The sequence below is a fragment of the Adiantum capillus-veneris genome, chromosome 5 (genome assembly GCF_014529385.1).
Source record: "Adiantum capillus-veneris isolate H3 chromosome 5, ASM1452938v2, whole genome shotgun sequence".
NCBI lineage: Eukaryota > Viridiplantae > Streptophyta > Polypodiopsida > Polypodiales > Pteridaceae > Adiantum > Adiantum capillus-veneris.
The window spans coordinates 142,779,014-142,791,215 of record NC_140935.1 but is presented as its reverse complement, the minus strand read 5'-3'; the positions used below and the strand labels follow the sequence as shown (position 1 = coordinate 142,791,215).

The window sequence follows — 12,202 nt, the reverse complement described above, 5'->3', positions numbered from 1 at the left end:
TTTTGCAGGAGCCACGGCCAACTTCTTTTCACTTGGAATTGGCGGCTCGATTTGGAATTACGCCCGACAGACTGACGCCACAGGCGGAGGTAGTTCGACTGGCACCCCGATGGGATGTTTCCATTACACCGAGCATTGGCAAACTTCGTTTGCAATGACAGGGGTGTTCAGGGCACGTGAGTGACGTTCTACTCGGAATCCCTTGGTACCACCACAACTACGCCGTGGTTGACTACCGAGCCGAGAAAGCGACTTTGATAAATGAAGGGCTTAGAGATTGTACTTGATGAACTTCAGTTTCTTACTCATTCTTTTGGGAGAGAACTAAACGATGGATAAAGGTTGAATATATTTTGACGTGATCAAAAGAACGCCAAGATTTTTCTCCACACTCATGCCGATTGCTTTTCAGAGGGCCTGAAGATCAAACCATTGATCTGATACCTAGAAGCACGCCACCGAATCGGCCACCTTACCGTGTGAGCCGAGTACAGAATGGAAAGATTATGAACCCAATGAAAGACCTCTTGGAAAAGGGTCTTGTCCAGCCTAGTACTTCACCGTATTGCTCTCCAGTGTTGTTGGTTTTGAAGAAAGACGGATCTTGGAGAATGTGCATCGATTATAGCACTCTTAACGAAATCATCATCAAGAACAGATTTCCGATTCCTAGGATAAATGATATACTCGACAGGTTACAGGGATCCTCGTGCTTTAGCAGGATTGACTTGAAGAGTGGATATCATCAGATCCGAATCGCGCCGGAAGACGTCTACAAGACAGCTTTTCGGACGACTTTTGGGTTATTTGAGTTTTTTGGTGATGCCTTTTGGTTTAACCAATGCTCCTGCGACATTTAATCGGATGATGGACAGGATTTTTCGAGAGTACAGGCTATTTGTTGGCACTTTCTTTGATGATATCATTGTTTTCTCCAAGAATGAGGCAGAAAACAGAGATCATCTGCTTCAAGTCTTTCAGGCATTACGAGATCACACGTTAGTGATTAATGCAAAGAAAAGTGAATTTTTCCTACCAGAGATACACTTTTTGGGACACATTGTGTCAGCAGCAGGAGTGAAAATGGACCCAGCCAAGATAGAGACTATCCGTGATTGGCCCGATTTGAGGAATGTCCATGAAGTTAGAAGCTTCTTGGGACTGTGTTCGTATTCCCCTTTGCATACCTTGACACAGAAAGGAGTACCTTTAGGCTTTTTCGTGGGGACCCACAGAGGTGACTGCCTTTCGGACATTGAAAGAGAAATTGACTACGAGACCTATTTTGACTTTGCCGGACTTGCAGAAGTCATTTGAAGTATATTGTGATGCTTGTGGTCGTAGTCTGGGTGCGGTCTTGATGCAAGAAGGCCATGTCATTGCTTACGAGAGCCGATTGTTCTCTAGGCCGGAGATGACAGCACAAATATATGAGAAAGAGATTTTGGCAGTGATCCATGCTCTTACTCAGTGGCAACATTACCTACTCGGAGCGGATTTTACTGTCTTTACAAACCATCAGAGTTTGCGCTACTTCTTGTCACAAAAGCAGCTTTCGGAAAAGCAGATGCGGTGGGCGAACATCTTGTCACAGTTTCACTTCTAGATTGTCCATGTGCAGGGACAGAAGAATGTGGTGGCAGATGGTTTGTCTCGGAAACCGTTGGTTCTGGCTATTTCCGCGATACATCGTAGGAGCTTCGAGGATATGGTCGATCAATATGCCACAGATACAGATTTTGCAAATATTTTCACACGGATACAGATGGGGAGACAGTAGCTGGATACTCCCTTCGGGAAGGCTACTTGATGAAAAAGACTATGTTGTGCGTTACACAACCGTTGAGGGAAAAGGTTATGACAGAATGCCACTGTCCACCTTTTACGGGTCACCACGGCATTGCTACCACCATGAAAGGGGTAGAGAGATACTTCTTTTGACCGTGACTGAAAAAGGACGTGGAAGAGTTGTGCGCAGTATGCCAGAAGGTCAAGTTTGACACGCATAAGGCACAGGGATTGTTACACCCTTTTACCCATACCCACCCGCCCCTGGGAAAGTATTGAAATGGATTTCATTTTTGATCTCCCGATTACACAGAATGATCACGACGATTTTCCGATTACATGGCACGTCTGAGACGATTGTCTCCGACAGAGACCCCAGATTTATGAGTTTGTTTTGGAAGGCAATTTGGGAGAACATTGGCACACGGTTGCAGTTCTCGTCATCGTTCCACTTGCACACTGACGGGCAATCTGAGATTGCCAATTCAGTGGTTTTAGATTTATTGAAGTCTTGTATCTCGCATCAGAAGACTCAATGGGAAAAGAACTTACCTTTGGTGGAATTTGCCTACAATAACATGATACACTCTTCGACGGGGAAGACGCCATGTGAGATTGTTGAAAGTGCTGCGAAGGTTCCATCCTTCCTGAGCACGAAAGATTAGATATTGGAAGCGGATGAATATTCGCGACATTTGGATACGGCTTTTGCAAGGTTCGCGAGACTTTGCAGGAGTCTCAAGAACGACAGAAAAAGGCAACGGATCGCCATCGTCGCGACTTGAAATTGAAGGAGGATGATTGGGTGCTCTTATGTTTTGAGAAGGCACGCCTACGAAAGAAAAAGGGAAAGGAGAGGCTTTTTCCAAAGCTTAGTATGCAATACTACGGACCTTTCCAGATCACTGACAAGATAAATGATGTCTCCTTCTGATTGAAACTGCCAGATACTTGGAGGATTCACAATGCATTGCATGTGAATCTCTTGAAACCTGTTAAGGGTGATATGCCTGATGATGGGGAGCCTGATGAGCAACCCGAAGTGGAAGAAAATGAGGAGATCCTTGTTCCTGAACAGATTTTAGCACATAACGATACGAAGAAAGGTAAAGTCCGAAGGCGGTTCTTGGTTAAGTTCAAGAACTTTCCTGCATTTGATGCGAAGTGGATGGAGGAGGAGGACCTAGCAGATACTCCTCGGATTGTGAAACTTTACCTCGATGTTTTGGTTTAGTATAGTCTACTCCAAACGGAACCCAAAATTCAGCTTGGCCGGAGATCTAGTGCAGTGGGATGCACAAGAGGGGAGTCACTCTACTCCCTTGTCAACAGATGCCTTGATTTTGATACTAAAGTCACTGATGTCTCTTTGAGCTTCAGGGATACTGAGAGCTGACAGTATTCTGCTAGATGACTTTATGAAATGGAATTCCTGATAATGATACTGATTTGTTCTGGACTTCTTTTGAGTGCAGGAACTGATAGCCGAAATGACTGCAGCATTTTGGTCCGATTGATCTCGAATAGACATGGTTGCAATAGGGGTTAGTCAATCGGACATCGATGAGGTCTCGATTGGACCTAGATGTGATTGCTAGCTACATTGCCGATAAATCATGGTCTAAGATCCGAATGAATGTTGAATGTCATGTGATGTCTGGTGATGTCCTGTGATGTCGTGTGATGTGACTGTCGATTTTGTACATGTGCTAGATGTGTGTTCCTAGTACATAGGTACTAGAGTCAGTGTCTGCTAAGACGGTTTATGGCTTTTGTCAGTTTTGCAGGCGTAATCGAGGTCGATTACAATGCTTTCAAGAGGGGGGTATGTGACAAAGTGATGACGTGGCGGACAGCAAAAACCCTAATTTCTGCAAGAAACCCTAAAATTCCTGCAAACCCTAATTTCTACCAAAAACCCTAAAATTCTGGAAATCGCGGAGGCTAAAAAAAAAAAAATAATTTTTTGTCTTTTTTTTTTTAATGATGAGTGACGCGAATCTTGCTTTTTCTCTATGCAATGAGAAAGAGAGAGAGAATGCTTTTGCTTTCAAGTTTTGACTCTCTGTGAGAGAGAGAGAGAGAGCAGTTGCTTTTGATTTGAAGCTTTTGGGGCTCTGCTTTTGGGCATCCCTTGTAATCTTTAAATTAGTGGTGAGGGCCTCACTTCTCACAGCATCTGGACGCAGAGTCTGAGAGTGAAACCCTAACCGCTCTCTTGTACTTTGATGATTGATTAATACAAAAAGAAATACCGAAAGGGGCGCCAGTCTTTGGGGCCAATATCTCTAGGCACGGAACTCCACCGCGCCAGAGCAAATCTATTGTGATCTGTGAATTGTTTTGAAGTGGTTATTTGGTGCTGTCGCGATTGATTCTTCACTTGGGAGTGTCCAAGTCTGTTACACAAGAATATGAACGAGATATACGAGCTACTTGGAACCATCTTCGGATGACCAAGAAAGATACAATCAATGCTTATTGTGAAAGATTCTGGAGCTCTTTTCTACCCGCCTCTTCATTCAAGAAGATCTCGTTCAGAGAACAGATTGAGCGGTTTACCTTGGGTCTACCTACAGAGATCCGAGATCACTGCTTGGAACAGAAGTCAGCTTCTATTCAGGAGTTAATGAGTCATGTGAAGCGAGGCTTTGCCATTCACTCTGGCAGTCTGACCTACCCCACAAATGAGGCCATGACACAACGAGCCGAACAGACTTCTGGGAATGAAAGTAGAAAGAAAAAGAGAAACCCAGAGAAAAAGGATGCACGACCCAAGCTTACTCCCGAGGAGAGAGCTCGCTTCATTAGAGAGGGGAAGTGCTTTGGATGCGGGAAACATGGACATATCTCCGCGAAGTGCCCTAAAAAGGCACAGAAAGAACATAATGATAAGAACGACGACAGGCCTGAGAGTTCGAGAGCAACTGAGGAACGTGGCAGAAAAGGCAGATAGAAAAACAGAATTGGTACCACATGGCGTGCAACCTGCACCGAATCTAATGAATGAAAGTACAAACTTTGCCGCATTTGGGGCAAAGTGAAGGATAGCGAAGCTCTTTTGAAGGAGCCAAGGCCAACTTCTTTTCACTTGGAATTGGCGGCTCGATTTGGAATTACGCCCGACAGACTGACGCCACAGGCGGAGGTAGTTCGACCGGCACCCCGATCGGATGTTGCCATTACACCGAGCATTGGCAAACTTCGTTTGCAATGACAGGGGTGTTCAGGGCACGTGAGTGACGTTCTACTCGGAATCCCTTGGTACCACCACAACTACGCCGTGGTTGACTACCGGGCCGAGAAAGCGACTTTGATAAAAGAAGGGCTTAGAGATTGTACTTGATGAACTTCAGTTTCTTACTCGTTCTTTTGGGAGAGAACTGAACGATGGATAAAGGTTGAATATATTTTGACGTGATCAAAAGAACGCCAAGATTTTTCTCCACACTCATGCCGATTGCTTTTCAGAGGGCCTGAAGATCAAACCATTGATCTGATACCTGGAAGCACGCCACCGAATCGGCCACCTTACCGTGTGAGCCGAGTACAGAATGAAAAGATTATGAACCCAGTGAAAGACCTCTTGGAAAAGGGTCTTGTCCAGCCTAGTACTTCACCGTATTGCTCTCCAGTGTTGTTGGTTTTGAAGAAAGACGGATCTCGGAGAATGTGCATCGATTATAGCACTCTTAACGAAATCACCATCAAGAACAGATTTCCGATTCCTAGGATCGATGATATACTCGACAGGTTACAGGGATCCTCGTGCTTTAGCAGGATTGACGTGAAGAGTGGATATCATCAGATCACGATAGCGCCAGGAGATGTCTACAAGACAGCTTTTCGGACGACTTTTGGGTTATTTGAGTTTTTGGTGATGCCTTTTGGCTTAACCAATGCTCCTGCGATATTTAACAGGATGATGAATAGGATTTTTCGAGAGTACAGGCTATTTGTTGGCACTTTCTTTGACGACATCATTGTTTTCTCCAAGAATGAGGCAGAACACGAAGATCATCTGCTTCAAGTCTTTCAGGCATTACGAGATCACACGTTAGTGATTAATGCAAAGAAAAGTGAATTTTTCCTACCAGAGATACACTTTTTGAGACACATTGTGTCAGCAGGCAGGAGTGCAAATGGACCCCGCCAAGATAGAGACTATCCGTGATTGGCCCGATTTGAGGAATGTCCATGAAGTTAGAAGCTTCTTGGGACTGTGATCGTACTATAGGCCTTCATACGAAAGTTTGCAGAGTTTGCTTCCCCTTTGCATACCTTGACACAGAAAGGAGTACCTTTAGGCTTTTTCGTGGGGATCCACAGAGGTGACTGCCGTTCAGACCTTGAAAGAGAAATTGACTACAAGACCTGTTTTGACTTTGCCGGACTTGCAAAAGTCATTTGAAGTATATTGTGATGCTTGTGGTCGTAGTCTGGGTGCTGTCTTGATGCAAGAAGGCCATGTCATAGCTTATGAGAGCCGATTGTTCTCTAGGCCGGAGATGACAGCACAAATATATGAGAGAGATTTTGGCGGTTATCCATGCTCTTACTCAGTGGCGACATTACCTACTCGGAGCGGATTTTACTGTCTTTACAGACCATCAGAGTTTACGCTACTTCTTGTCACAGAAGCAGCTTTCGGAAAAGCAGATGCGGTGGGCGAACATCTTGTCACAGTTTCACTTCTAGATTGTCCACGTGCAGGGATAGAAGAATGTGGTGGCAGATGCTTTGTCTCGGAAGCCGTTGGTTCTGGCTATTTCCACGATACATCATAGGAGCTTCGAGGATATGGTCGATCAATATGCCACAGACACAGATTTTGCAGATATTTTCACACGGAAACGGGATGGGGAGACAGTAGTTGGATACTCCCTTTGGGAAGGTTACTTGATGAAAAAAGACTATGTTGTGCGTTACACAACCGTTGAGGGCAAAGGTTATGACTGAATGCCACTGTCCACCTTTTACGCGTCACCGCGGCATTGCTACCACTATGAAGGGGTAGAGAGATACTTCTTTTGGCCGAGACTCAAAAAGGATGTGGAAGAGTTTGTGCGAAGTATGCCAGAAGGTCAAGTTTGACAGGCATAAGGCACAGGAATTGTTACGGCCTTTACCCATACCCACCCACCCCTGGGAAAATATTGAAATGAATTTCATTTTTTATCTCCCGAGAACACAGAATCATCACGATGATTTTCCGATTACATGGCACGTCTGAGACGATTGTCTCTGACAGAGACCCCAGATTTATGAGTTTGTTTTGGAAGGCAATTTGGGAGAACATTGGCACGCAGTTGCAGTTCTCGTCATCGTTCCACTTGCAGACTGACGGGCAATTTGAGATTGCCAATTCAGTGATTTTAGATTTATTGAAGTCTTGTATCTCGGATTAGAAGACTCGATGGAAAAAGAACTTACCTTTGGTGGAATTTGCCTACAATAACACGATACACTCTTCGACGGGGAAGACGCCATGTGAGATTGTTGAAAGTGCTGCGAAGGTTCCATCCTTCCGTGGCACGAAAGATTAGATATTTGAAGCGGATGAATATTCGCGAGATTTGGATACGGCTTTTGCCAAGGTTCGCGAGACTTTGCAGGAGTCTCAAGAACGACAGAAAAAGGCAGCAGATCGCCATCGTCGCGATTGGAAACTGAAGGAGGATGATTGGGTGCTCTTACTTTTGAGAAGGCACGCCTAAGAAAGAAAAAGGGAAAGGAGAGGCTTTTTCCAAAGCTTAGTATGCGATACTACGGACCTTTCCAGATAACTGAAAAGATAAATGATGTCTCCTTCCGATTGAAACTGCCAGATACTTGGAGGATTCACAATGCATTGCATGTGAGTCTCTTGAAACCTGTTAAGGGTGATGTGCCTGATGATGGGGAGCCTGATGAGCAACCCGCAGTGGAAGAAAACGAGGAGACCCTTGTTCCTGAACAGATTTTGGCACATACGGATACGAAGAAAGGTAAAGTCCGAAGGCGGTTCTTGGTTAAGTTCAAGAACTTTCCTACATTTGATGCGAAGTGGATGGAGGAGGAGGACCTAGCAGATACTCCTCGGATTGTGAAACTTTACCTCGATGTTTTGGTTTAGCATAGTCTACTCCAAACGGAACCCAGAATTCAGCTTGGCCGGAGATCTGGTGCAGTGGGATGCACAAGAGGGGAGTCACTCCGCTCCCTTGTCAACAGATGCCTCGATTTTGATACTAAAGTCACTGATGTCTCTTTGAGCTTCAGGGATACTGATAGATGACAGTATTCTGCTGGATGACTTTATGAAATGGAATTCTTGATTATGATACTGATTTGTTCTTGACTTCTTATGAGTGCAGGAACTGATAGACGAAATACTGCAACATTTTGGTCTACTTGATCTCGAATAGACATGGTTGCAATAGGGGTTAGTCAATCGGACATCGATGAGGTCCAATCCTAGATGTGATTGCTAGCTACATTGCCAATAAATCATGGTCTAAGATCCGAATGAATGTTGAATGTCATGTGATGTCCTATGATGTCTGGTGATGTCGTGTGATGTGACTGTCGATTTGGTACATGTGCTAGATGTGTGTCCCTAGTACGTAGATACTAACAATCAGTGTCTACTAAGACGGTTTATGGCTTTTGTCAGTTTTGTAGGCATAATCGTGGTCGATTACAATGCTTTCAAGAGGGGGGTATGTCACAAAGTGATGACGGGCGGACAACAGAAACCCTAAAAAAACCTACAAACCCTAATTTCTGCCACAAACCCTAATTTTCGGAAATCACGGAGGTGAAAAAAAAAATAGCGACGCAAATCTCAGCTTTTTGCTATGATTTGGGAGAAAGAGAGAAAAAAAGAGAACTTACTTTTTACTGACTCTCATTGAGAGAGAGAATCTGCTTTTGCTTTCCAGCTTTTGGGGCTTTGCTCTTGGGCATCCCTTGTAATCTTTAAATTAGTGGTGAGGGCCTCACTTCTCAGAGCATCTGGACGCAGAGTGTGAAACCCTAGCCACTCTCTTGTACTTTGATCTTATTAATATAAAAAGAAATACCGAAAGGGGCGCCAGTCTTTGGGGCCAATATCTCTAGGCACGCAACTCCGTCGGGCCAGTGTACATCTATTGTGATCTGTGACTTGTTTTGAAGTGGTTATTTGGTGCTGTCCCGGTTGATTCTTGACTTGGAGTGTCCAAGTCTGTTACATCTTCCCATTGCTCTACGCTTCCCCATCGTCGACTTTGACAATAATCATCCTTTATTTCCTCGACAATGCTATCCCAGCCTGGGGTAGCCCAACAATCCTTACTTCATTCTTGATCCTCTCCACTCTTTCCTTCTCTTTGACCACTGATATGACTTCATTTGCAAAATGCTCTAAGCTAGATGAGTTACCTTTAACACTTGGTTAGTCAATGCTTGTGTAAAATCTCTATTATGGGGTCTTCCCTGACAATCTATTGCTCGGTCTTGATGATTTGTACTTGTGCTTGCAATTCTCGAATCAAGTCGTCCTTCTTGATCATCTCCCGAGATATGGGACAAGCCGGACAGAGCAATCTTTGAACAAGAGACGATACAGTGCTACCACAATCTAACAAAATGGGAACACCCCTCTACTCTCTTTATATAGGCTCCCCGACTCCCCAAAAATACCGCACGACCCAAAAATGGGGGGAATATGAAGAGACATGGCATAAACAAAGGCGCCCCCTTACCAAAATCAGTGACAAAAACTGAGCGAGACAGCTGTATAGGTGAACAAGCCACAGCAATAGGCGGCCAGGGCAAGGACAAGCTACAACAGCAAACCACCATGGCAGGCAGGCAGAGCGGCTGGGCGAGCAGCATAGCGAAAGCACAGTGCAAGTCAGTGCACGTGAAAGAAATTGGAGAAGGCAGCGGCCGATGGGGAAGCATTGGCGAGGACAAAGGGATACAAGCAGGTCGCGGCAATAGCTTCCGGGACCCGACACCACCGCTAGGGCAAGCGCCCCCCCCCCCCCCTCTCTCTCTCTCTCTCTCTCTCTCTCTCTCCCTCCTCTTCTCTTCTCTTCTTTCTCTTCTCCTCACCAGTGTCTTCATTGCTTCTTTCTTTTTCACATCCGAATGAGATTTTATGCGCATTGTTTGACTGTGTGGGTCATTCTAGAGAGCTTTTTTAGCACGATTTTGTGCAGTTTCATGCTATGTACGCATCTTGTGGATACCGCTTGAGGTAGGGGTAGCTTGCAGGTAGTAGATTTACAGGTTTGCAACATTTTTGGACAGGTACACGTCCATAGAGCCACTCGATCAGGAGTGAGTTGTTTTGCTAGGCTTTTGGCAGTGCTATGTATGCCAATTTGTGGATCTGTTTACTGAGACACTGAGTGTCTGTCATTATGAGATTTGGTGAGATTTTTTGAGTTTTTGCTTAGTTTTTAGGGGAAACTCTGTAGGATTTTCGCAGTTACGTACACCATCACATGTAAACAACCAACATGGCTTCATCAACGGTTCATCAATAAGTCTCAAAGCTACTAGTATCGACAAATTCTTAAGTATAATCGACAAAAACCATAACTTTCAAAGCAATTTGCACAATTACACTAGAAATGTCACTCTTTGGTTCACAATGAGAAGCCCTTCATACACAGGATATCATTCCATGCTTTCCGTGCACAATTGGTATAAGCATGAATCTGTCTAGAAAGTCCTAATTCCATCGCCCTACTCCCTACACTATGTCCATACTGGTAGGTTCTTGCTTTTATTAGGCGGAATCTTTCTGGATTCCGCTCCAATCTTTTGGTTCTTAGCCAATCCTTGCGTGGGCACCAGCCCAAAAAACCCCATGCACGAGTCAATCCCAGACAGATGAACTCGAATAGTCACATACATTCGGATAACCACCTCACCCAAGGACTACCGGTGCTCAGGAGGTGCCAGCGTAAATATGAAAAAAACTAGACTTCCACAGCTCTCCTACAGCTTCGCCCCTTCCTCACCTGCTCTCCGCCAGTCTCCCTCGCCTGAATCGACCTGATGCCCGAGTCCGCAACCTCCTCTCTGCGTTCCACACCACACTGTACACCTCCTCCTGCTTTTCCACATGTGGGATCTCCCAAGATTTCGATTAATGACAATTTTGTGAAATCGTAGGGACATACTTGCTCAACTCTTGAAAATTCATTAATAAGCTAGATTCCTGTAGAGTATGGTCTTAGGAAGCTATAGGAAAGTTTAAAGGATAGGACGGAAAGAATGACGATGAGAACTCAACTCGTAGACACCGTTTATAGTTAGCAACCTGACTAATTCTTTCTCTCTTTCATCTTCCATCTTCTGAGGTTCTTTCACCCTTCAATTCAAGCTTGTTCAATGTGATTAAATTTATTCATTTTGGGGGGCTCTACTTCCGGACTGTGGACATTCCAAAGCAATGGCAACATTTAACAAACCAGTTATCATTGAAAGATGCTTACCTTTGTGGAGTAAACTCGCTCGTGGGACTCGTCCAAAATGAGGTTTGTGGCCTGATCAAAGCCCTTAAGTACACCCTGTGTATAAACAGAGATAGAAACATAAACACAGAGCATGCACACAAACTAACACTCGGTACACATTCACTTTTCTGAAACATGAGCAAAAGTATACATACACGCGTACCACTATATTCCGGCCATCGTTCGTTATGACGGATATTGTTTCTGCAACGAAAAACCAAAGAGCTCGTTCAATTCTACTACCTCAGCTTTCACTTGTTTAAGCAAAAAGAATGAGAAGAGCGGGGGGGCGTCTAGGCCTGCCATCTGCACGGGCGTGCGAGAGAGAGAGAGGAGAGAGAGGACATACGGTCGACTAGCGACTCCAGTCCTGTTGTTGCCATTGCTGTTGAGTTCTCTTTAAATTGCTCGAAGAGGGCTTCTACTTGTAACTAGTCTTGCTTGGTGGGCGTTGCTATAGAACATCTAGAGAGCAGATTGACATCGAACATCTAGCATTGAATGAAACAAGTACAAAGTGCATTGGCGAATTTTAAAAAAGAATTGATGATTGGTTACCTCTATAGTTGTATCTAAAATGGTCCAATTTCACGGCTTTCTTTACAACTGTTTGAGTGATGATACAAAGGCACTGCTCTTTGTCGTCCATTTTCTGATAGATTTGGAGCACAGTTGGTTATTGGTTGTGATTGCTATCGCATCGGCTTTTGTTGTGGAACACGAGCGGATGTGTAGAACCAATTGATAGGCAACAACAATAGCTCAGCTTATGACTTGATGAGCATTGGGAAGAAGCAAGTTGCGCCCCATAGGGCTGATTATACAACGAAGGGCTACTAAAGGGGATAAATAAATCGAGCAAAAGGTTGGAGCTTAATCATTCTTCTTAACCCTACTCCTTAACCTCGTTTGGTAGT

At 44.6% G+C, this 12,202-nt stretch overlaps 1 protein-coding gene across 1 annotated transcript in view; it reads right to left on the bottom strand.

Annotated features, from left to right (window-relative positions):
- The window catches only part of LSM8 (Small nuclear ribonucleoprotein family protein), a 51,739-nt gene extending 39,990 nt beyond the window's left edge, over positions 1–11,749 (bottom strand). The window contains exons 1-3 of the mRNA XM_086511778.1: positions 11,635–11,749; positions 11,449–11,489; positions 11,265–11,339 (exon numbers count right to left, since the gene is read on the bottom strand). Coding sequence (XP_086367904.1) covers positions 11,265–11,339; positions 11,449–11,489; positions 11,635–11,668 — 150 coding nt within the window. The 5' untranslated portion in view covers positions 11,669–11,749. The remainder of the gene's footprint in view (positions 1–11,264; positions 11,340–11,448; positions 11,490–11,634) is intronic.
- Between the last annotated feature and the right edge of the window lie 453 nt (positions 11,750–12,202).